Genomic DNA, 25,605 nt, shown 5'->3' on the forward strand with positions numbered 1-25,605 from the left:
ACAGCACTTACAGTTGACCGGGGCAAGTCTAGCAGAGCAGAAATGTTACAAACTGACTTATTGGAAAGGTGGCATCCTGTCACTGTGCAATGACATGCAATGCCAACTGTGGGACCTGACTATAGACAGTTGTGTGCCTTTCCAAATCATGTCCAATCAATAGAATCTACCACAGGTGGACTCAAATGAAGTTGTAGAAACATCTGGAAACAGGATGCACCCATTCTCAATTCCGAGTCTCATAGCAAAGGGTCTGAATACTTATGTAAATAAGGTCATTCTGTTTTTTAAACATTTCTAAAAACCTGTTTTCCGCTTTGTCATTATGGGATATTGTGTGTAGATTGAGGAATTTTTTTCTTGAATCAATTTTAGAATAAGGCTGTAACAAAATGTGGGAAAGGGGTCTGAATACTTTCTGAATGCACTGTATAGTGTATGCCACTTTTATATTAACTCTTTTTCTCAGGACATGAGAGACCTTGTCGACAGCACCTCATATGGTATTAATGCTGGGCTATAAATCACAAGTGATGTTACTCGTAATAATCCCACCTCATGAAACCTATAATAGGTCTTCAAAAAGGGGCATTAATGATGTTGATTAACTGGTCTCTGTGTCCCTGTGAATATGAATGTGTTGTTACCACGTGTAGGTATTGATACTCATTTCTTCTTCTTCCAATGGGTCTTAGAGCAGTTGCTTGAACGTCATGTGGACAAGAACAAACGTTGACTAGATGAGGTGAGTGTCTCAACTCTACATGGGCATCTGCACTGGCAGCCTTATTGTGTTGTTGTTTTTACACTCATGCTACATACAAAATGGCAAAAAGGAAATCAAACAAGCTGATACATTCTGTACGTGAAATTAGAGATCTGTCAGAGAATTACTCAGTGTCACACAGTGGACATTTTTTCAATAAGTTTGGTTTTGTTATTTTTAAGGACAAAATGCGCCATCTTCTGGAAACTTTGCGCAATGACTTGTAAAGTCCAGCGAACACACCTACCTGTGGTGCAGAGCCTGAGACTGGTGAAGAGACAGAGATTGACCTTCTTCATAGTCATCTGCATGGTATGGAATCTCTAGACAGAGGATCACCATCAAAAACCAAAGAGGACAATTGCCTTTTTCCCCTATGCATTGTTTAGTAACAAGGACAGTGGTGGGCTGGAGAATGTCGTTCCATTGTCAGTATCCACACCGTTACATGGTAGCCCTCCTACTGAGAGGACTGACTCTGTGTCTCTCTATTAGTTCACCTGATGCTGATGAAGGTACAGAGGGCCTTGATGAGCAGGATTATGACAGGGAAAAAGGTTGTTGTCTTTCACTTGGTGAAAATACCCCTCTGCCCCTTGAGGAGGATCACAATCAACCTAGAAGACAATCGTGGTGGACTGTCCAAAGAGCTGGAAGAGTCTTTCCACATGTCCAATGCATCTGATTTCCCAGCGCCAGGAGTCACTGAGAATATAAACAACCTCCAACCTCTTTCAGTGATGAGGAGTTCTGATTTTATTTGTATTTTAAGGATTAGTTTAATGAGCTTTGAAGTCAACTGATGCTATTTTCGCTACGAGCAACTTGATATTGAGGTTTTTGAATCTCGAATGTGTTTTGTAAATGGAAGCTGTATATTTCATACTTTTTGTAAATGCCCATTCCGCTTCTGGACACTGTATTGCCATGGAGATTTACAGTACAAAGTATTGACCAATATGTATTTTGATTATTGTTACACAATAATGAGAATTAACTAGACCAGAAATGTATTTTATATATTTATCAATGTATTGCTCACTTTGTAGCCTATTGGTTTCAAATAACAGAGTATCAGTGAATATTCTAGGAAATACCTTTAATAAGGGGCACTGTGCTCTCTGCAACATGTAGCCTAGTTAACTGTGACCTTTGCTGTGACTGCCTAACAGTGTTGTTCATGTTTACAATAAAATGTTTTGTTATGTTGTTATGAACCCGCCTTCTCTTTCATCATGCACTCTACTCTGCACAAAAGTCAACTTGTCTCAGCTTTGTCCCAGTGGGAGGGGTGTGTGTGCGTCTATTTTCATCCAGCAGTATCACACTATTTTACAGCAACCTCAGCTGACATTCATAAATTAGTGAAGTAAACGGACAGTTCACAAATGAGTATAACATGAGCAGAAATATAGGTTTTCGGTGTACGGGGCTGAATAACGTACGTCGTAAGCAGGGTGGCAGCTGTCTCATTCTTGTCATTTTCCCTGCCTGGCATTCCAGCTGTCTGATGTCATTGCCTCTAAATCTGCCGTGTATCACGCCGCTGTTGAAGAACTACTCAAACTTTTATAAAGAAATACAACCGTTGAAACTCATACAGGACCTGAAGAAAATATTATATTTAATGTAAATGTTCATAGTTTTGTTTGTCTATGTAAATCAACATAATAGGAAAACGGTTGTGTAAAAAAGAGGATAATATAGATCCGCGGATGTAGAGCTTCATACAGACTTGTTGCTCTTTCGGCAGGAAGTGAAGCACGTCGTTAGCTGAGTTGGTTTTCTGTATGCAGATTCTAAACTAAACCTTTTCGATATTTGACATAACTATCACCTATAATGACTGGCGGCAGCTTTGGATATGCACAATTTACAAATGGACTAATTTGCTTTTGGCGGACATCAATAAGGTAAAGATGCTAATGTCAACTATCTGGCTATTTGCAGGGATTTTGTTATGGTGATGGAGAGCCCATTTTGACGCCGACGACGTTAGCTATGCTAGCCTGCATGCTAATTAGCTAAAGTTACTGTACTGCAGGCTACTCCCAAACTTTTGCCCTACCACTACACAGGTGATTGAAATAATCAAAGTGATGAATTGGTTATTTGGATCAACTGTGTGGTACTAGGACAAAACGTGCAGTCGGAGGATGGTGGCAGGACCGAGCTTGGGAAACCATGAAGTAACTTACTGGATAGTTTTTAAACGTACTGTACTGTCTTTGGTTCTATGTTTAGGCTTTTTGGGGAGCATCTCTTTTTCATAACCGTATAGCTAGCTTTGTTTAAAGTAGTGTTTTGTTTATTTTTCATGTAACCCGAAGTAATTTGTTGCTTCAACTTGATGGCGTTAATGAGCTAACGTTAGCTAACTAAATTAACACGGCTAGTTAGCCACCTGACTTTACTAGCTGGACTAACGTAAAAAAAAATATATATATGCTCATATCTGATGGAGACTGTCCGTCTCTACAATATATCATGTATTGTACATTGTCATCTAGTATATTGGCTATTGGCTAGTAAAAGTCGTTGATGTCTTTTGTAACAAACAACTTTAGTTTACTAGTTAAATCCGGACTGGAGCCCACTGCACTGTCTATCAACATTCAATTTTGATCTGTTATTCCAGTGTAATGGAAGTGTCCTACAGATAACTTTGGGATGGAGAACCATTAGCAAGCTACTGGTACAGAGTTATTTGCAGCTCATTCAATAATCACTCGACTGTCTGATTTGCACCAAGAAATTAGATGCTCCCTGTCTAGTTAGCTAAGTGGATTACCAATAAAATGGGTTGTTCATAAAGGGCATCTGTTTTATGTTCTGAGATTGGTTACCTCTGCCGGTGGTCAGGGATTGCAGGCTTTTGTTCCAGCCAAGCACACTACATAACTGAATCAACTTATCAATGTTGAACATTAAAATCAGGTGTGTTAGTGCTGGGTTGGAACAAAAGCCTGCACACACTGTTGCTCTCCAGAACCAAAGTTGGCGATTCCGAATAACATGTCATATAGTATAATACTGCTTGTTATGTTTGTCTTGAAAATGTTATCTGGAATGATGAAATAATTTTTATTGTCTCATAACAATTTTTCTTTCTGTTTTCACAGGGATACATGTATCCAACTCATGGATGGCCTCTTATCCACTACATTTTTGATGGGCAAAGTTTAGAGACAACGGGACATATATTTCTGGATCAAGGAAAGACTCCTTGCCAAAGGACTTTGAAACATGCCCTTGCCATTCGGCTTAAAACTCAAAAGAACTCGAAGGTATACTGTCTCAAGCAAGAGCTGTCTGGTCACACGCATTCAGCTGCTCAATGGTGAATTTGTTGAGTTTACTCTTTCTGTGGAGAGCACCGGCCAGGAATGTTTGGAGGCAGTTGCACAGAGACTCGAGTTACGAGAGGTATGTATGCTCAAGATGACTGAAACACTGATGGTTGTCGTTTTGTTTGTGATTACTCTTCTCAAGTGAGTGGCCATTTAGGCTAAAGTTATCATGGTCTATGACCTGTTCTCCAACAGCCTACCTGATAGTCCTGTCATTATAAAACAATCAGAAAACTAGAACCTATTGTCTTGAGGGTATGGAAAGAATAATTTGTTTCAGCCAAAGGCATTCCACATTGACCTAGTCATTCTTCAATCACGTAGGCCATGCATGCACTGCTCAAGTGGACCCACCTCTGCTGTGGACACAGTGGACACACCTGTGCTGTGATTCAATATGCATCTGAATCAGACTCGGTAGCTAGGTTTCCCTCTAATTGGCAATAGAGTTTCATGTGAATATTCCAGAATCCGCATAAAGAAAATATTGTGTTTTTAATTCGGTGCTTGTGTATGTCTATACTTTGTGTAGCCATTAACAATGATGCTAATGATACTCATCTTCTGGTAAGGATGGAAAGGCTTTCCAAAAAAACTCAATTAAATGTTAGCTATAAAGTAGCCTAAGCATACCTGGCAGAATGTATATCATGATTATTTAACATAAATCCAGTGGCCATTTTTTTTAATGGCTGATCCCATTTAGTCGACTGGTAAATTGTTTGGTCGATAGGCTCAGTGGACTAATCCATTGTGGAGGCCGCGGGGATGGCACACCACTATCACCAGTACATTTACCGTTAATTATCATAATTTCTAATCTACAATGTTTGTTTGGTTATTGTCATTTCTGTTAATGTATTCAATATATTATTATTATTTTGACAGTCTTTTACTGTTCTCATTGTCAGAGTGGTCACATTGTTTGCAGAGCTCAAAAACCTATGCTATACTTAGGAGTTTTGCCAATTTATTAATCTTCTTTTGTTTGGAGCCCTCCTGTCAACGTTGAGTAAGGACGCGCACCAGAAGTAGGCATAGGCTACTTGGACTGCGCGCAAATGTAGGGCTATAAATGTGCCCATTTGAGTATCTGATAGTATTTCTGATTGTCTTAACCCACCACAACTAATGAGCTGTGGAGCATCTCAAAGTAATTTTTTATTAATCTCAAACAGCAAATAAACCGTCTGTTTTTACATCTATTGACAATAGTTCCTCAGTGTAGACTATTTGAAAAATCTTTACAGCTCAATAACTACTCTGCAAAATAAAACAACAATGCTCTGATCCAGTGGAAACTTCATAAAATAGGCCAACCTGATTTATTTCTTATCCCTTGCTCAAAAAGCCTACAGCTGTTTCTGACCTGGGAAACTGAGGGCCCAGAATATGTATACAGTGTTGTTAGTTTGCTAGCACCAGACCAAGTTGATACAATGTTTCAAGTTCCTTGCAGACATGCCATGTGTAGCCAATGTGATTCATAGGATATTTTCTACCTGCAGTCTGCAATGTTTTTATTTGTTGGCTTTATATAGGATATTTCTACATAGTTGGCAATAGAAGTTACTTTTAGATTTGTGTAATTTTCATTTAGTTCAAATTTTCATTAACAACATGACAATAGTTATGAGATTCGAAGACATTATTAAAAATTAAATGTAACCGTTTGAGACTGTGCATATTAAAACCAGAACTGGCATGTAGAAATGGTAAGATAAATTGGCACTCGACATGAGTGTGTAGCCTACCGGCAACTTCAGGAGTGTAACGGCAGAATCTGCAGAGGCCAGTAGGAGCGGGAGGAGGATGGTCGGGTACAGGTTTTTGTTATTTTGGTTGTCTTGATCTCTGGCTCCTTCCTTGAGTCATTTGTCTTAATTATTTCATCAAACAGTGCCCTTAATTCTTAGGGCTGAAATCCCGTTTATGGGATCGATATGACAACAGCCAGTGAAAGTGCAGGGCGCCAAATTCAAAACAACAGAAATCTCGTAATTAAAATTCCTCAAGCATACAAGTATCTTATACCATTTTAAAGGTAATCTTGTTGTTAATCCCACCACAGTGTCTGATTTCAAATAGGCTTTACAGCAAAAGCACCACAAACGATCAGAGCCAAGCCACAGAAAAACACAGCCATTTTTCCAGCCAAAGAGAGGAGTCACAAAAAGCACAAATAGAGATAAAATTAATCACTAACCTTTGATGATCTTCATCAGATGACACTCACTAGGACTTCATGTTACACAATACATGTATGTTTTGTTCGGTTAAGTTCATATTTATATAAAATAAATCTCAGTATACATTCGGTGCGTTATGTTCAGTAGTTCCAAAAACATCTGGTAAATTTGCAGAGCCACATCAATTTACAGAAATACTAATCATAAATGTTGATGAAAATACAAGTGTTATACATGGAATTAAAGATATACTTCTCCTTAATGCAACCGCTGTGTCAGATTTTTAAAAAAGCTTTACGGAAAAAGCTAACCATGCTATAATCTGAGAACAGCGCTCAGAGAACAAATACATATATCCGCCATGTTAGAGTCAACAGAAGTCAGAAATAACATTATAAATATTCACTTACCTTTGATCTTCATCAGAATGCACTCCCAGGAATCCCAGGTCCACAATAAATGTTTGATTTGCTCGATAATGTCCATTTATGTCCAAATAGTTACTTTTTGTTAGCGCGTTTGGTAAACAAATCAAAACTCACGAAGTGCGTTCACTAGTTGCAGACCGTAGAAACTTGTCAAACGATGTATGGAAACAATCTTTAGGATGTTTTTAACACAAAACGTCAATTTTCCAACCGGAGAATTCTTTTGTCTTCAGAAAAGCAAAGGAACGGGAGATACCTCTCATGTGAAATGCGCGTGACTGCTGCCAGACCTCTGACTCAATCCACACTCATTCGGCCCCACTTCACAGTAGAAGCCTCAAACAAGTTTCTAAAGACGATTGACATCTAGTGAAAGCCTTAGGAAGTGCAAGATGACCAATATCCCACTGTAACTTCAATAGGGCTGAGTTGAAAATTTACCAACCCCAGATTTTCCACTTCCTGGTTGGATTTTTTTTCTCAGGTTTTTGCCTGCCATATGAGTTATGTTATACTCACAGACATCATTAAACAGATTTAGAAACTTCAGTGTTTTCTATCCAATACTAATAATAATATGCATATATTAGCAACTGGGACTGAGGAGCAGGAAGTTTACTCTGGGCACCTCTGGACACCTTTTCATCCAAGCAACTGCAGCCACAAGAAGTTTTAAAGCATCGCTCAGTGCATATAGTTGATTTTATTAAAACACATAGGGTGGGTCTATAAATGGAAAATACGTATTTAAAAAAAAAAAAAAAAATGTAGACCAGTCGATTGATTGGAAGAATAGACAACTGCAATCACATGAGCACTACAGAAACTTCTTTCGGTAACTACAACCAAAAAGTCTACATTTCTTTAGATTTTTCCCAGACCTCAAAAGTGGTCTCATGGTTTAAGTTATATTGTGGACTTTGAACATACCATTTTTTTTGTTTTTCTATTCAAAAAGTGTTTTAATTTTAATTTAATTTTTAGCTTAAACCTGGAAAACAAAACAGAGAACTGAATTTGGGGGAAAACTTAATGGTATCAGGCCCAAAAAATTACAGATTTTATAGGGCCCTATATAGGAAAGGACACTGATGGTCACATGGTTGAAGGATCTGTTACCATGCAATATATAAAAGGAAGATAGAAATGCTTTCAAAATCTGTCGACTAGTAGCCTATGTTTTGGCCTGACTATTTTGCCATCTCTAGACTATGCTCTTTGTTGGAAAGTCTTGATTCTCTCACAGACGTTGATGATCTTTACCATGAACATTGTGTGAACTGTTTGCAATAGGGGAGGGTTTAAATTGCCTAGCAGTGATTTCTGATATAAATTCCAACGCTTCAAATAGACATTCAGATGTTGTAAATGGGTTAGCAATGGTATAATTGTAGTCAGAGTAATCCCTTCATCATAAACAATACAGGTCAACTCCAGAACCACTGTTCATTGTGTGATGCACACTGCTCCACCCCAGCAGACAGTCACAAGACTGGACAGGGAGTGGCAGCAGCACAGGAACCTTTAACTTTACTTTGGGCTTGTGGGTCAACATTCATGTTTCAGATGAATACAAGCTATGTGTAGTAGTATCGCCATGTTTATGAAGGAAGCACAAACATGTTAAGTATTCTATAATTTAGCATGGGTCATTTAACCTAAGCTATTGTCATTGTAAACCAAAATACCATATTACTGTCATTTCATTAACAAGTAACGATTTCACAATCGCCTCATCTTTCAATAGACTGCTTCCTGTTTCCCCGATTTTTAAAGCCCCACTTTTCATTTCCTCCCCCCACCAGATAACGTACTTCAGCCTATGGTACTTCAACAAGCAGAACCAGCAGCGTTGGATCGATCTGGAGAAGCCCCTGAAGAAGCAGCTGGACAAGTATGGCCTGGAGCCCACCGTCTACTTCGGCGTGGTCTTCTACGTGCCCACCGTAGGCCAACTGCAGCAGGAGATCACTAGGTCAGATATCCGCTTAACACAGAGGGACACCAGACACTCATTCAGGTTGCTTCTCATGCCAAAATCTCCTTCATGCATTTCTTGGTTAACTCTAAGCCACACAGTTCCCAACAAATTGATTGAATCTATCCATTCCTATTGGATCAGTCAAAAGTAGTGGAATGTAATGCATGTGTTTCCTTCATGCTAGAGGATTTGCCATACTCCGTATGCCATAACACTTACTGAGCATTGATTAACTCAGTCCAGTAACCACTGTTCTTTCTGTGTTGGCACCCACTACAGTATGACATCACATCTCTCACTGACTGATTTTGAATGGAGGTGTCAAACCAAGTCATGTTTGTCTTCTGTCCACACCTTGAGATTAACCAACTTCCTCTACCTCCCTACAGATATCAGTATTATCTCCAGTTGAAGAAGGATGTTCTCGAAGGCCGAATCCCTTGCTCTATAGAACAGGCCATCCGCCTGGCTGGCTTGGCAGTGCAAGGTAATGTGAATACTGAACACGGGCTGTGAATGCAACAACGGGAAATTAAACTCCGTACACACTTATCTACTGATGGGGTGACTGAGGATCGCCACCTGTTCAAACTGTGGTGACAGGTCAGGTCCTGCCATAGGTGGCCACAGCAAGTGTTTTGCACCACACTCACACACTGATGTCATGACCTGTTGTAAATCCCACTGCTCATGCTTTATTGAACCTAAAGCTGGTGACAGTACACCAATGCAACAGGAGTGAAGTTGTTAGAGTATGGTTTCGAGGATCATTACTGACTCTCAGCTCGGGACTCGTCAGAATGTCATATGATTTCAAAGCATACCTAGGGAAAATTTGAGTTTTAAACTTGAATATTTTCATTTGCTATTCAAGAGAACATCATTGATGTCTCATTGTACAAACGTAAGGCCATTTTCTACAATCCTAAGTAACCTGGTTTGTATAAAAGCTGAGTCGAACACTTTATTTTGGGTTTATTGAGCTTTTCACAAGTCTGTTAATGTAGGACACTTAACAAGCAACATCAAGCCCAAACCAACTTATAAACTGGCCAGGCTCAGGGAGTGTAAACTCCCTTTGCATGAGTCTCCAGCTTGACATTTCTGGACTCCCACTTTTGCACAGCCAGAAGAATCTCAAACATTACTGGCAAAGTTATATCAGGCAGTGCAAGTTACTGGCCTAGGTGTTAACATTGCACAGCAACTGAGATCACTTACTGGTGCAACCCAGGTCCAAACTATTGCTGCCCAAACTGCATAGCAAGCTAGATCAAAATAGCATCCCAGTAATACTAAAAGCTTTAAGAAACCTCTATTTGTTGACTTAAAAAAAGCCCTGCTAAGTTTGCTTTTGGTTTTTGCTTGGAAGATGTTGGACATTGTCTATTTTTACCTAGCTGCTGGGGTTAGGGTTTGTGGGGGCCTGGCCGGTAGAGCCGTAGCTAGCATGGCTAATGCCTGGGATACTGAACATAGCTGTGAACATAGCTGGCGTGCAGAAAGAGATTGCTGTTAACGTTGGACCACTACAGTTTCAGACGTTAAAGCAATCCCGTGTCATAACACACGGGTCCCCCTGCTTTTCTAAAATAAGCATCACACCATTCTGAAAATCCATGGACGCTTTGTCTGCCTCGCACTAATTGCAGAAATAGACACATTAGACTTTTACCTATTTAAGGTTTTCACTTGTATTCACTGCTAGGAAAAATATTACTGTAGTGTTATATGTATTCACCCAGTGTACTAAAATTGCGATTGTATTTTATTATTTTCTGTTTCAGCTGACTTCGGAGACTTCAATCGTTACGATTCGCAGGAGTTTCTTCAGAAGTTTGTGCTCTTTCCTATCGTAAGCCATTTCTTTCTTTTCTCTATGGCTTCGCGTCTCAAAGTTCTTGTTTTACGATCTATAGTTCATTAATGTGCACAATGTAATCTAGATTTCCCCATCTATTCATAGGGCTGGATCCAGGATGAGAGAGTACTGGAAGAGGCCACTCAGAAAGTGGCTGTGCTTTACCAGAACTACAGGTGAGAAATCTTCAGATGTTCCCACATCAGATTTTTCACATCAGATGCCTTATATTCTCCACAGGAACCCCCCCTTCACATCTTCTGAGGCTGGCATTCGCAGGGCCTTTTAATTGAGTCCAGGTTCGATCCATGCAGTGGGACAGTCCATGGTGCTTCTTTCTCATCTGGCCTCAGCAGGCCGAAAATAAACCCATCTGACCAGGGGTCCTCAGCTCTAATTTACAGTCAGGCAGATGGATGAAAAGCCCCGAGCCAGGGCCGGCCTGGCACCAAGCCACCTCCAAGGCCAGCTGGTTTTCATTCCGTCCATCCCAACCTGCAGGTTTCCAGCCTTCTGCTCACCCCCCATATGAACTGGATAGATAGATGGAAAAAGCTGTTTTGGGCCCCAGCTACAGGGGAGGGAGGTGTCAGGTTGGGGGGGGGGGGGGTTCTGTAGTTGAGGTGAGGAGTTGATGCTTGCCTCAATGTTGGTGTGTATGAAATGGTTTCACTACTTTGTGTGTGTCAAACGAAGTGCAGTGACTCAGATGAACAGAAGATGGAGATGATGGGGGATAGCACATAGCAGCAGCTGATCTTGCTGGTGGTTGAACTAGACTGACACTTTCAATTTGAGAAGGGTTGTCAGGGCTCCAGACTGTGACCATTTCGATGCATTATGCTACCATTTGACTTGGCTGTGTGAGTAAATGTTTTAATTGGTTGCATGGGTACGAGCTGCACATTCTACATTTGTATTTGTATTTATTATGCGTCCCCAGTATTTCCTGCCAAGGCAGCAGCTTCTCTTCCTGGGGTCTAGCAAAATTAAAGCAATTTTAAAAACATTACAATACATTTCACAACACATTAATAAGTGTGTGCCCTCCGGCACAAAATCCATGTGTACATGTGTGTATTGTGCGTATGTTATGGTGTATGTCTGTGTGGGTGTCTCTTCACATACCACGCTGTTCCATAAGGTGTATTTTTGTTTGTTTTTGCATGGGTGCTAGTAGTTTAAACAGATGGTGCATTCAACATGTCTATACTTTTCACAAGCACAAGAAGTGATGAAGTCGATCTCTCCTTTACTTTGAGCCAGGAGAGATTGACATGCATATTAATGTTAGCTTTATTCTGGACAGACCTCTCCCGATCAATAAGTTTTGACCATGACAGTACAATCCAGGGTTACTCCAAGTAGTTTAGTCCCCTTAACTCGCTCAATTTCCACATTATTCATTACAAGATTTAGTTGAGGTTTAGTGAATAATTTGTCACATGCAATGCTCCCCCCCCAGAAGGCTGTCTGAGTGGACTGATCCATTGTGGAGGCTGTGGGGATGACAGTCCATCAGTCTTAAAAATAAATGTGATACTGAAACTGTATATGGTTATATTACATAAGAACAATTGTGCAAAACAAATAAAAAATATATTATTTTATAACCAATGCGTTTTCTCTCGCGGATAGTAGTCATTGTCCTCTGTTTTGAAACGCATTAGTGCACTGAATTAGCGCCTTTTCCTAGACCATGTTGCAATGTGCATAATAGCAAAGTTAACCAGCATATTGGTGTTGAACAATGCGGCAGAGGCAGCAACGGAGTTAGGAGGCAAGAAAACAGCCCTTTAACTTTTTTTTAGACATCTGTTTGTCTAAACAAGTGAGGAGAGGGGAAACCCCAACCTAATTAGGTCTATAATCAATAGCCTAACTGATAAATGTGCCTGGCTTTATAAATCGTCCATATTACACTACCGTTCAAAAGTCCAGTGTCTGTTCTGTTCTCCATCTTAATATTTTCTTTTTATTAGCCAGTCTGAGATATGGCTTTTTCTTCAACTCTGCCTATAACAAAGCGACCATTAAATAATTCACGTAAACAATAATTAGGCCTAAACTATTCCATTTCGCAAATTGCATTCACCAATGAATGCGACTGTTTTTAGTCTTGGTTGTAATAAAGGCTTTACAAAAACAAACGTGTTACAACGGACTCTCTGGTAGGCTTGCAATGTATTTTGTGTTTACATTGTTCCAAACGGTCAGAAAAACGATATTCTAATCTAACAGCACCTGTTTGGCACACATAATATGCTTGCGCTTTACCTTATTTTTGTTCTTGAATGCCAATATTTTCCACAACTAGTGAAATTTATTCCACACATCTAACTTCCCCTTTACTTCCCGATTAACCAGTAAACTTTCCCCGTTTTGTTTTTGTCACGTCTTCTGGATTAATTCTGCTGTCACATGTGTAACGGTGTTGAGTTTGTTTATTGATGTGATTATGATATGCAATAGGTCAGGCCGTATTGGTCACGTGCATGCAATGCGTACATGTGTCACACAAATGGAGCAAGGGATGAGGGAAATGGGAATGTTTTTCCTAAACTTTTCAGTCAGAAATTGCTGTAATTTATGTTGCCACTTCAGCAACTAAGTCAGCAACCAACCGACCGATTGGTCGAAAGAACAGACAACTCTTGGTCAAATAATATTGTTTTTTGTCGGGGACGGCCCCAATCCTTGTGGTTCCTGTAATGAAAGTATCTGCCTGTTCCGATGGAGCTTGCTGCTGTGAAGAGCGAGCGACTCACTCCCTCTCCACGTGCTCAGATTGTAGGCAATATCATTTAACTCAATTGCGGGAAAAAATACAGCCTTGGAAGCAACTACTGTCGTCACTGTTGAAGGGGAAGAGTTTCTCAGCTTTCTGTAGGCATATATATATATATATATATATTCTGATAATGGAGCTCTATAGAAACTATTTTACAACCAAAATATTTGATATGGCGCACAAGACATGTGCATTGTCCATTGCAAGTGCATGGGACTCCATTGAGTAGAAGGCTACCACAGCAACGTTTTTTTTTTTTACATAAAAAAAACCTTTTAGATTAATATGTGTCTTACATCAGTGGCTATTATGTTTAGAGTTAGCAATCTAGCTAATGTGTTTGTAGTTTCCACATTGTTAGTCAATAAGCCCCCCAAAAAGTTAGTACATGTAGACAAATGTATCTTTATTGAACAAAAGACAGGGTTCAGCAATGGGCCCACTGTGTCACCATTCGGAGTAATTGGGCACATTGCCCTAAGATGAATTACTTCTGTACTGTTTACCACACTTGCCAAATATCAGAACTCAAAATCAAACTGATCATGCAGTGTAATATCTGTTTGATGTATTTTGAAGGATGTTTACAACTTTCAAATGTATTCTTCTACAGCACCAAACTGAACCATACTTAACAGGTTAAACAGGCTCATATCCCTGAGCATGTGTGCCAAATTTCATCACTCTTGAGTCAATCCGATCAAGCGATTATAAACGTACCCATTATAGCGCTACTGTGTGGTTGAGCTGAATGTGCTTAGATATGTTGAGTCTTGACAGTGTTTGTGATGTATACCAAATTGAGTTACAATGTGAATATCTGTGTCGGAGTTAAATGCATTTGTGCCAGACCGCCCACGTGATTTCTTTATTGGTCAGTAGCCAATGCTTGAGATGCTATCCTGGAAAAAAACTCATTTGTGACTGCTTGCTTGCTCCATCGATGCCATGTTTTGTACAGATCAGTCATTTGGTGCCAGATAAGTAGTGTTTTTAAGTGAACTGTTTTTCTCACAATTCTAAATGGCAGAAAATCCATCATGGTGGACCTTTATGGGTCCTTGAGGCACACTTGTTCCTTGTGTGGAGAGGGACCTATCTACGGAATTTCAGGACTCTAGCTCAAACAGGATGAAGGGTGTGCGATTTTAAAAGTTTGCATATTCAATCACTTGTTAGTGCCACCATGTGGCCATATGGCATTGCCTGATAGTGTGGCCCTTGCTCCTTTACCATCATGCAAAGTTGCAACCTCCTGACCTCGGCCTTACCATCTCACAAGAATATGAATTTTTATCACCAATCGGCAGAAGGAAAATCATAATCAACTGCAATAAATACAATAGGGTTTCACCAGCTACGATGCTGAAACCCTCAAAATGATGGGGCCCTATTTTAACAGTAATATAACGATAACCTAATTATCATCCCAAAATGAGCTGGAATCATGCATTATTCCTGCATAGACATGTTAGATGAAACAACTTATTTCTTGAATAAAATCTCAAACAGTAGTCTAGTACACCTTTTTAATAAAGCACTTTGAATGACTTTATAAGAGGATTCCTTATTTCTTCTATTGTGTCACGGAGCGAAATCATGGGTTGGTGGCCACCGACTGAAAGAGTTAGTGGCACCAGTGCCAACAGGGGAAAATGTTAGTCTGGAGCCCTGGGTGTGATGTCATGAATCTTGTTTCGGAATGTGACCTAAGTATGTGTGGGTTTGTCTGTGTACTCTGTCTGTGCTGGTTAATGGGTGTTGGTGTCTCCATTTGTGTCTGTCTTTGGACATGTGTATTGTTTATGTTAACTTATATTGCTGTGTGTGTTTCTCTCAGGGGGTTGCCTGCCCCAGAGGCTGAGATGTTGTACATGCAGGAGGTGGAGAAGATGGAGGGCTATGGCCAGGAGAGTACCCCAGCCAAGGTGAACACAGCTACACCAACCTACAGTGCCTGCTCCACCAAAGCCTTACTGCACTACTACATTGCTATCCAGTCCTATTGACTTTCTATCAATACCTCCTATTGTTCAACATGATGTATGTGTGAAGACATGAATCAAGGGACCGATGGTTTTTCAGTTCAAAATTCAGCAGATGCAGGTGCTGATCTTCTGGAATATATTCATAGAAGTATAAATATAGACCCCGCCCCCAGCACAGAGGACAAAAAAGCCCAGTGAGGTCCACATTTTTCATTAGCTATAGTTCTTTCATTTAATCCTCTTCTCTCTTCCCATCCCCACAGGACAGCCAAGGCACTGATATCCTCCTTGGGGCCTGTCTGGATGGCATTTTTGTCAAGCACAAAAACGGCAGGCCACCCCTTGTATTCAAGTAAGACGGGAAATAATTGTTTATTTTTATATGCATTTTTTTACTGTATTTCCCCAGGCCTGCAATATGTTCTGCTTCTAAATATGAGCTGTCTGAATAAAATCCTGTCTGCTATTTGTGTACATGAAGCAGTAATTGTGTTAGATCCAATGACTCAGCATATTGAGTCTGGTTCAGTCCACAGCTAGCTACTATTCTTAGATGGCATGGTCGTCTCTGGCTATTTTGAATCAGATGGTATGTTCTATAGTTGGGGTCAGGGATTTTTTTTCCTGACCATGTGACCTGGCAAGGAGAAACTCTAGGCCTCCGATCAGGTCACATGACTTCAATTTTACCCAGAGGGAAGTCTCATTTTGTGTAGAATATCCCCAGTCCAAATGCTACTGAGAGTGTTGAATGTAGACACTTCTCTAACTATTGACTCAGATAGGGTTTGTGTTAACGTCACTCCCCTCCCACAGCAGGCTGCAGAAACTGAGGTTTTGTGACCACTGACACTGCCTCATGCTCCCGTGTTTTAATGTACTGTGTAGGTGGAATGAAATTAACAACATGACTCACAATAAGTCCTTCTTTGCCCTGGAGCTGACCAACAAAGAGGAGAGCGTGCAGTTCCAGACTGTGAGTCTCAAACCACCACCACCACCACGCACCGCAATTATCCTTTTCCCATTATACACATTGTCCCACACATGCACTGGCGTTCTATGCTCTCACAGTGCATGCTGTGTGAATGTGTATGGACCTTTCTAGATAAACATGTGATCTTGTGTATGTGTGCTTGTATCGCGGTAACCATGCCACATGCGTATAGAGTCAACAACCGCTGGCTAAAGCCCCATGCAGTTCTATTTGAGTAGGTGAATGAGTAGAACACCACCACCAGTGTACTGAATGTCTAACGCTGTGGATGTTTTCTTTTCCCTCTACAGGAAGACCTGGAAACCTCCAAATATGTGTGCCGGATGTGTCTGGCCAGGCACAAGTTTTATAAGATTAACAAGAGCAGCCTGTAAGTGTCTCTCTTAAGGAATCTAGCCCTGTTCCTGTGTGTGTGTGTGTTCTCTCCTCATTCCTGTCCCCTCTCCTCCTCCTCTCCAGAGAGGAGTCTGACCCCCCTTCGCCTTCTGAGGGCTCCCAGAAGTCCATTCTCACTCTTTCCTTTCCTCGCTTTCCTTTTCTGCCTTCTAACAAGGGGTGAGCAACGTTGTCCGCAGCCACCGCCCACAGTACAGGTCTCTTCAGAGAGCCTCCCCTGATAACCAACCAGAGCCCTACAAAACACCCTAGCTACATTCAAATGACACCAATCCTTTCATCACCACCTTTTTATGTTTTCAATGTTTGGGCGAAGAAAGACTTATACAAATAAAACCAATCTTAAGAAAAGGAGTTCTCCTGGATATTGCTTGTATCTTTCACTGCGATAAAGGGAGATTTAATTTAACAGAGAAGAGGTGATCTGAGCTATTCAGCCTCCTTAAAACTACCCCCCCCCCGAGTCCCTTTCAACTTGAAAGAAAGCCTTTTTGTTTTTACTACCTGTGTTTTGTTTTTGTGTTCCTGTTCACAGCCAAACCCAGCCAACCGCTGTGAACCCAGTGAGACGCCGGTCCTCCACCAGGATGTCTCTGGTATGCTGCCAGTGAACTGCACACACACGTACACACACACTTTCCCTCTAAGCTATGGCCGGTGGAGCGCAGAACATGACAAACGTCAGACTCTGGCCAGTGCTTCAGCACACTATTAGATTTGTGTGGAATTCCATGCTGTTGCGCTGCATGAAGATCAAGTGTGCAGTAACTAAATTGTGTTGTTGGTTGATCTCTCTCTCTCTCTCTCTCTCTCTCTCTCTCTCTCTCTCTCTCTCTCTCTCTCTCTCTGTGCAGCCAAAGCCCCCGCCCTACATGTTGCCCCCGCCACAGATGCATTACAATGGTCACTTCACTGAGCCTTACACATCCTCACAAGGTACTTATAAAGTTAGGCCTGACCTCACCAGGATCACTGGTGTTTCAACCACCATCATGCACCATGCATCTATCTGAGCCCTAATGACCAAAGAGAGGAAGGTGAATGTCCGCTCACTGCTTAGTCATGCAACAATGCTTAGATTAAAGGGTCTGTTCTTCCTATGCCTGTAGTTCTCAAATACCTTGTCTTTGTCCTTTCTCTCAGACAACCTGTACATGAACAGTCAGCACGGCTACTACTACCACTCTCAGACCAGCCTGGACCGCTCACCACTCGAGTACGGCAACAGTGGCGGTGGGAACGGGCGGCTGCGTAACGGCAGCGTGTACAGCGCCCACAGCACCAGCTCCCTCACCAACCCCCAGCACTACATGCAGCCCTCGCCCATGTCCTCCAACCCCTCCATCACAGGAAGTGACATCACCCGGCCCGACTACGTGCCCTCGCACCGCCACAGTGCACTCATCCCCCCCTCTTACCGTGCCACCCCGGACTACGAGACGGTCATGAGGCAGAAGAACCGGGGAGGTGGAGGAGGGATGGTGCATGGCCACGAGCACCGCCAGAGCCACTCCATGAGGAACCTGAACATTGGGAACTCGTATGCCTACAGCAGGCCGGACCCCCTGGTCTACAGCCAGCCGGAGATCAGAGGAGAGCATGGTGGAGGAGGAGCGCACCACCACTACCCTTTCCACCTCAACTCCAGCTTCCACAGCCCCTCGCCGTACCCCTACCCCACGGAGAGGAGGCCGGTGGTGGGGGCGGTTAGTGTACCCGAGCTGACAAACGTCCAGCTGCAGCAGGCGCAGGAGTATCCTGCAGCCAATATCATGAGGACCCAAGTGTACCGCCCTCCACCCCCCTACCCATACGGCGCCCACCCACGGCCCGCCAACAGCACGCCGGACCTGTCTCGCCACCTGTATGTGAGCAGCAGCAACCCGGACCTGATCATTACGCGGCGCGTGCACCACTCGGTCCAGACCTTCCAGGAGGACAGTTTGCCTGTAGCCCACTCCCTGCAGGAGGTATCCGAGCCCCTGTTCCTGGCTGGACCCCCACAACACCACCCCCACCAACACAACGCACACAAACGCAACTCCATCGAGATTGCCGGCCTGGCTTACAGCCTGGAGGGTATGAGGGTCAAGGAAAGGACTGTATCTGCCTCAGCTGCAGACACCCCCCATCTGGTCCCTCATGGCTCCTCAGGCTCCCAGCTCAACGTGTTCCTGGAGCGGACCAAGTCAGAGGACGGGGGGGAGGGGAAAGAGGATGTTCGCTACGGCCACAAGAAGTCCCTGTCAGACGCCACCATGCTGGTGCACAGCAGCGAGGAAGAGGAGTTTGAGGATGAGAGCGGACGCCACACACCCCAATCCCACGATGCACTATTGTCCGGGCCTGACCCGCAGCAGCTTCTAACCAATCTGGGACAGATTCCCCTGGAGCCCCCGCCCGCATATCCCATTGGCTCCTTCCTTGACCCTGTCCTGTCTGGTCTCCCAGCCTATCAGGTGCACCCACTGATCCAGGAGGCGGAGTCACTGTACCTGTTTGAGGGCGGACAGACTGGCAGGATGGTGCCCTCGATGTCGGATAGTGACATCAGTGGGCAGAACAAACCGAAGACCAAGAAGGATTTCATCAAGAAGAGGCCTGTGTCAGACGTTCCTGCTGGGAAGAAACCCATTGATGGCCTGCCTCCTGCCGTGAGTCATGCACCCTCTCCTCTGCCATAGTAGCCCCAGTCTCCACTGCCTTACTCGCTGCCCAAACATGCCTGTGTATTTAGAATTGTTTTTTAAAAGCTAATTTGACTACTAAGTTTGACTAGACGTGTCAGTGTGTCTTTCATTGTTCAAGGAACAGCCCAATCTCATTGTCTTGGAGACTATTTTTAATTTCTGTCAGTTAATTAACATACATTTTTCCTCTTAGCTAAAATGTCTCACATTCCCATCACGGACTGTCACACAACACAATAGTGGAATATTCCAAAGGCCAGAAGTTGGCCATGTTCATTTCAACCTCCCGAGTTGCGCAGTGGTCTAAGGCACTGCATCTCAGTGTTTGATTCCAGGCTGTATCACAACCGGCTGTGATTGGGACTGCCGTAGGGCGACGCACAATTATTCCAGCGTCGTCCAGATTAGGGTGGGGCAGACCGTCATTGTAAATAAGAATTTGTTCTTAACTGACTTGCCTAGTTAAATACATTTTAAAAAACTAACTCTATCTGTTGGTCAGGTGACTAAACCTGTGACATCACAATCACTCCTAAACTCACTGACCCACCAATGCAGGGGTATTTTGTGTAGTTTCATGGTGGTTGGGAGACCGATTCACGATGACACCTTGTGCACCTGTAACTGAAAGGAATGTTGCAAGGCGACCTCAGTAGCTGGTTCGGTCGCATTCCATGGGAAAATACGGCACCAAACCAGGCTGAGCCATAACTGCCCCTCCCCTAACTTCGTTAGACATTCGGTCAACTTCAGCCATACTCACTCTTTCTCTCTTCCCTCTACCTCTCTCTCTGTCCTCCGTCACAACAGGGCATGAAGAAGCGGGCTGAGCTGAAGAAGATGGGTCCCCTGAAGGTGGCGGCCCTCAACGGCCTGACCCTGTCCAGGCTGCCCATGCACGAGGGAGGCAAGGACCAACCTGAGAAGGCCTCCAACGACGAGAGGGTAGGCACTGGCAGTGGGCAATGCTCTAGACTAGTTTAAAGGTGCCCACCAGGGAGCAATGTGTCCCCTAATTCGGCGTAATTCCTGCACTAGAGCAAAATGGTTACGTTTCCACCTCAGAAGAATGACACAGGCTATTTATACATATTTACGAAGTGGGGGTAGGATAGGACGTTATGGTGAATTCCACATTGAGTGGAGAAAGATCAACAAATGGGGAACTGACAGCTGTCAGTGTAGCTAGCTAGTATGCTAACCTTATCTAGCTAGTTAATGTTATCTGTTGTTGCCGTTTAGTTTTTTTGATACACAATATTCAAAAGATTAGCTAGCTGCATTGGCTGGTTCTGGAGCTGGATTTGTCATAAGCATTTCGGGAAAACTTTTCCACAGATGGAAATCAGTATCTTTGACTTTGCTGTCTATTGTTATCTCAAGTTTTTGCATCTTCAATAAGCCATGCATTTTTCTACATTGTAATGGGCACAGTGCAACCTTTTGGTAGGTAGGCTGCTGGCAGGCTTCCTTCGGCTGCGGTACAGCAAAGCCAGTCAGCCCGTGCTTATGGTCTTCACAGGGGAAGTGAAATGATAGGCTACAGCAGTGGTCACCAACCGGTCGATCACGATCGAAAGGTCGATCTCCTAGGCAATCCTAGTCGATCGCCAAACATTTCCGTAAACACCCAACGATAAAGCCTTGCGTTCGTGGTGTTGGCGGTAGGTGCATCCGATTCAGCTGCCAGACGCGCAGGGTAGGCTAAGTGTTCCCATTTCATGTGTCCGAAGGTACAACCTCTGCCTTCCCAGAGGGCCTGGAGAGCAAATCAAGTGCACAATAGGCCTACCACTGGCCAATCAGATGGCTCAGATTACAATGTCTGCAGTAACATAGGAGGTGTAAAAGAAAGTTAAGGCATAGTTGACTAGAGTGAAACTGTCAATGAATAAAGCAAAGAGCTGTTGTTTCTGAGTGATTTCACGTTTAAGTTCTTACTCAGCACTGTCAACACTTAATTCAACACTTTTATAAGCCATAAAATGTGTGTTTTTCCTACTTCCATTGGTGCTACAACCAGCACTGCAGCTGTAATGAATGAGTAGGAAAGTGTATTGATAGGTTTGTGTTATCTTTTTAATATCTAGAAATATTTCACTTTCACTGTTCATAGGAGTAGCAACATGAATTTGTGCATGAGGCAGAAATAATGCGGTGTAACTTGAGTTTCACTATCAGCTGGAATGCGGTGTCCTTTTTTGGTCAGTGTCAGTAGAGGAAAGGACGGACGGTGAGAGGCGGACCCTCAGTCTGCTACTCTCGCCCCTTCCGCTGACCATCAGATGCAGGGACCATCAGCCCAGTAAAATAAAAAGCTAATTATTTAAATGTATGCTCACTCAGCTGTGCCTCAAGTAATACAAAAACCGAAAATGGTCCAAACAACAAGCATAGCCAATATGCATTGATGATATATTGGGCCTATAGCCTACTGCAAAAACCTCATTGCTACGGTATTGTTTTTAATAGGTTAATCTTGCATAGGCTTTAAAAAAATCAGACCAGTAGATCTCGGCTTGCAATTTTTTAATTAATTTTTAAAAATAAAATGTACTCCCTTTTCTCCCCAATTTCGTGGTATCCAATTGTTAGTAGTTACTATCTTGTCTCATCGCTACAACTCCCGTACGAGCTCGGGAGAGACGAAGATCGAAAGCCATGCGTCCTCCGAAACACAACCCAACCAAGCCGCACTGTCATGAGTACAAAACATTAGGAACACCTTCATTTGCCCTCAGAACAGACTTAATTTGTTGGGGCATGGTGTCGAAAGCATTGCAGTTCTTGACACCTACTACCATACCCTGTTCAAAGGCACTTAAATCTTTTGTCTTGCCCATTCACACGCTGAATGGCTCGCATACACAATCCGTATCTCAATTGTCTCTAGGCTTATCGTTCTTTAGGCTTATCCTTCTTTAGCCTGTCTCCTCCCTTTCATCTACACTGATTGAAGTGCATTTAACAGATGACATCAATAAGGGATCATAGCTTTCACCTGGGCAGTCTGTTGTGGAAAGAGCCGGTGTTCCTAATGTTTTGTACTCTGTGTGTATATATTTAATACAGACTAATGCAGAAATAAGTTAACTTGGTATCCATTGGATAATAAGTCAAGTTTTCACCTCCTATAGCTCAGTGTAGGCTAAGACGAAAAGCTATTTGGCTCAGTCGCGACTCTGAACTTTGCAGGTGTTTCTGATTTAATATAACAATGCCATGCTTGTAGGTGGGAACATTAGAAATAAAACCCAGCCCTTAAAGAAACACACATGGCTCCTCACTGCTCTACATTTGCATAGTTTCCTTGGGATGTGTAAGTGGTTTCGATTACCAGGTGATCAAGCAGGCAGAGTAAATGTTGTCTAAAAGAATTGCTGTTGGGAGTTTTCTAACATCTATTGTAAATCCATGTCACCTGTATTCAAAGGGTTGTGTTTTACATCATGTGTTTATATAAGACTTTATATATGGAGATCCAAACAGTACCGTAGTTTAAACAGAACAAAGGGTTGTGTTTTACATCATGCGTTTATATAAGACTTTATTTATGGAGATCCAAACAGTACCGTAGTTTAAACAGAACAAAGGGTTGTGTTTTACATCATGCGTTTATATAAGACTTTATTTATGGAGATCCAAACAGTACCGTAGTTTAAACAGAACAAAGGGTTGTGTTTTACATCATGTGTTATATAAGACTTTATTTATGGAGATCCAAACAGTACCGTAGTTTAAACAGAACAAAGGGTTGTGTTTTACATCATGTGTTTATATAAGACTTTATTTATGGAGATCCAAACAGTACCGTAGTTTAAACAGAACAAAGGGTTGTGTTTTACATCATGTGTTATATAAGACTTTATTTATGGAGATCCAAACAGTACCGTAGTTTAAACAGAACAAAGGGTTGTGTTTTACATCATGCGTTTATATAAGACTTTATTTATGGAGATCCAAACAGTACCGTAGTTTAAACAGAACAAAGGGTTGTGTTTTACATCATGTGTTATATAAGACTTTATTTATGGAGATCCAAACAGTACCGTAGTTTAAACAGAACAAAGGGTTGTGTTTTACATCATGCGTTTATACAAGACTTTATTTATGGAGATCCAAACAGTACCGTAGTTTAAACAGAACAAAGGCGTTGAGTAATACTGGTGACGTAAATAAATAGGAGAGCAGGTCTACCAAGTAAATGCTGATGTTTATCTGTTTTAGTAGAAACTCCTGCACGTGTTAGACTGATACACTATGTTAAGTGATATGTACTGTCGGGCTTAATCACATTTCACCAATGGCTGATATGTTTCCTTCTCATGCACAACAGATACTGCTACTACATGTTTCTAACCATCAGGAAAATGTACTTTCTTCTTGCACACACAAAGCTATAGCTTTTCAACTCCATACCCGTTTCATGTCTAGAAGCTGATCAATCCAATGTGTCTTACTCTGTTTCTCTCAGTGTAAGGTGCTGGAGCAGCGCATGGAGCAGGGCATGGTGTTCACAGAGTACGAGCAGGTGGCCAAGCGGCGTCCGACAGGCGACTGCAGCATCGCCCAGCTGCCGGAGAGCGGCGAGAGGAATCGCTTCCAGGATGTGCTGCCCTACGACGACACGCGTGTGGAGCTGGTGCCCACCAAGGAGAACAACACAGGCTACATCAACGCCTCGCACATCAGGGTAATGTTACACAGACTACATACACCATATGCTTAAATATATTCTCTAAAATGTTTATTTCAAAAAAGTGCAAAAATAGCTTTTTAATATGTCGTCAATATTTTCCATGTAGAGTACATTACCCAGTGATAAATCTGGAAATAGTGAATCCCATGGAGAAAGAACAGAAGCATAATCTTGAACTTTGAAAACATCCCATTACTGTAATAAATGAATCAATATAGAGTTTTTATTTTTTATTTATTAACATCCAGAAAGAAAAAGATGAACTTAGGCTAAAGTTGAATGTAGAAAACATCCCACATAGGTCAATATGAAAGTAGAGGTGTGAGGCCTACGATTGGTTTTGTGCCATAGCCCTTCAGTCCTGGCTCTGGGGTAATTCTCTTCTTATTATCCGTTCTTGTACCAGGTGTAGGTGGCGTTGGTAATGTCAGTCAGAGTGTAGGTGGTGCTACAGGTCAGTGTCACTATCTGACTCTTGTTCACTTTGGCAGGAGCTCCACTCCACAGCAGAAATGAATGAAAAACGCTCTGACAAAGAAAACACATTGCAGCCACTTCAGGAGAGTGGAGATCTCTGTGGCATTTTATAGCACAGCAGTAACTGTCTGTAGAGTGTGACCTGATCTAAAGGCTTGATCCAGAGGTTGTACATTCTTGTACCAGGTGTAGGTGGTAATGTCAGTCAGTGCTGCTACAGGTCAGTGTCACCTTCCCTCCCTCTGTGGCAGGAGTCACCTTCACCTGCAGGTCTGTGATGGACACACTGAATCCAGGGGCACCTGAATATTTCTCTCTCGGTTGATCTGTTATTAGTCTGAACTCATGAGTGTCACTTTTTCTCTCAGCTCTGGGATTATCAGGGTGCAGTCACTTTTGTTATCCCTAATATTTTCAGATGTAATCAATCATACTTAGTCAGAATGTAAGGTATTTTCAGGGTCTTGTATGTTAACTTACTGATGGTGCATGGGAACAACAAGAAGGTTATGTGGTGTAGGTTTGACACATCAGGTGCCAAAATATACTGAACAAAAATATAAATGCAATGTGCAACAACTTCAAAGACTGAGGTATATTTCATATAAGGAAATCAGCCAATTGAAATAAATGAATGAGGCCCTAATCTATGGATTTTACATGTCTGGGCAGGGGTGCAGTCTTGGGTGGGTCTGGGAGGGCAGAGACCCACCCACTTGCCAGCCAGACCCACCCACTGGGGAGCCAGCCAATCAGAATAAGTTTTTCCCCACAGAATGGCTTTATTACTGACAGAAGTAGTCCTCGGCACAGTAATAAGTGCTGGATGTTAAGTTACTACCTCCAACTGTTGACTGTCACATCCTAAAAAACAACATTCATATAAATGCTCTTCATTCCAGATTACTGCTGATGGCTCAGGCATCTGTGCAGACATTGTCTCCTTGATAATCATTCCTTCCCCATGGCTGGGTAGGGTAATGAGCAGCATG

At 42.4% G+C, this 25,605-nt stretch overlaps 1 protein-coding gene across 2 annotated transcripts in view; it reads left to right on the forward strand.

Annotated features, from left to right (window-relative positions):
* The first annotated feature begins 2,097 nt into the window (after nucleotides 1–2,097).
* ptpn21 (protein tyrosine phosphatase non-receptor type 21) overlaps nucleotides 2,098–25,605 on the forward strand; it is a 30,333-nt gene continuing 6,825 nt past the window's right edge. The window contains exons 1-16 of one of the 2 annotated variants that reach the window (XM_029687849.2): nucleotides 2,098–2,679; nucleotides 3,889–4,192; nucleotides 8,539–8,708; nucleotides 9,104–9,201; nucleotides 10,502–10,569; nucleotides 10,681–10,751; nucleotides 15,207–15,294; nucleotides 15,618–15,706; nucleotides 16,243–16,330; nucleotides 16,642–16,721; nucleotides 16,811–16,906; nucleotides 17,283–17,343; nucleotides 17,602–17,683; nucleotides 17,891–19,401; nucleotides 20,248–20,382; nucleotides 23,912–24,130. In XM_029687849.2, coding sequence (XP_029543709.1) covers nucleotides 4,013–4,192; nucleotides 8,539–8,708; nucleotides 9,104–9,201; nucleotides 10,502–10,569; nucleotides 10,681–10,751; nucleotides 15,207–15,294; nucleotides 15,618–15,706; nucleotides 16,243–16,330; nucleotides 16,642–16,721; nucleotides 16,811–16,906; nucleotides 17,283–17,343; nucleotides 17,602–17,683; nucleotides 17,891–19,401; nucleotides 20,248–20,382; nucleotides 23,912–24,130 — 3,036 coding nt within the window. In that variant the 5' untranslated portion in view covers nucleotides 2,098–2,679; nucleotides 3,889–4,012. The remainder of the gene's footprint in view (nucleotides 2,680–3,888; nucleotides 4,193–8,538; nucleotides 8,709–9,103; nucleotides 9,202–10,501; nucleotides 10,570–10,680; nucleotides 10,752–15,206; nucleotides 15,295–15,617; nucleotides 15,707–16,242; nucleotides 16,331–16,641; nucleotides 16,722–16,810; nucleotides 16,907–17,282; nucleotides 17,344–17,601; nucleotides 17,684–17,890; nucleotides 19,402–20,247; nucleotides 20,383–23,911; nucleotides 24,131–25,605) is intronic. The other variant, XM_029687850.2, reaches the window with a different exon arrangement.

This window comes from Oncorhynchus nerka, linkage group LG18, assembly GCF_034236695.1.
Source record: "Oncorhynchus nerka isolate Pitt River linkage group LG18, Oner_Uvic_2.0, whole genome shotgun sequence".
In the NCBI taxonomy this organism is placed as follows: Eukaryota; Metazoa; Chordata; class Actinopteri; order Salmoniformes; family Salmonidae; genus Oncorhynchus; species Oncorhynchus nerka.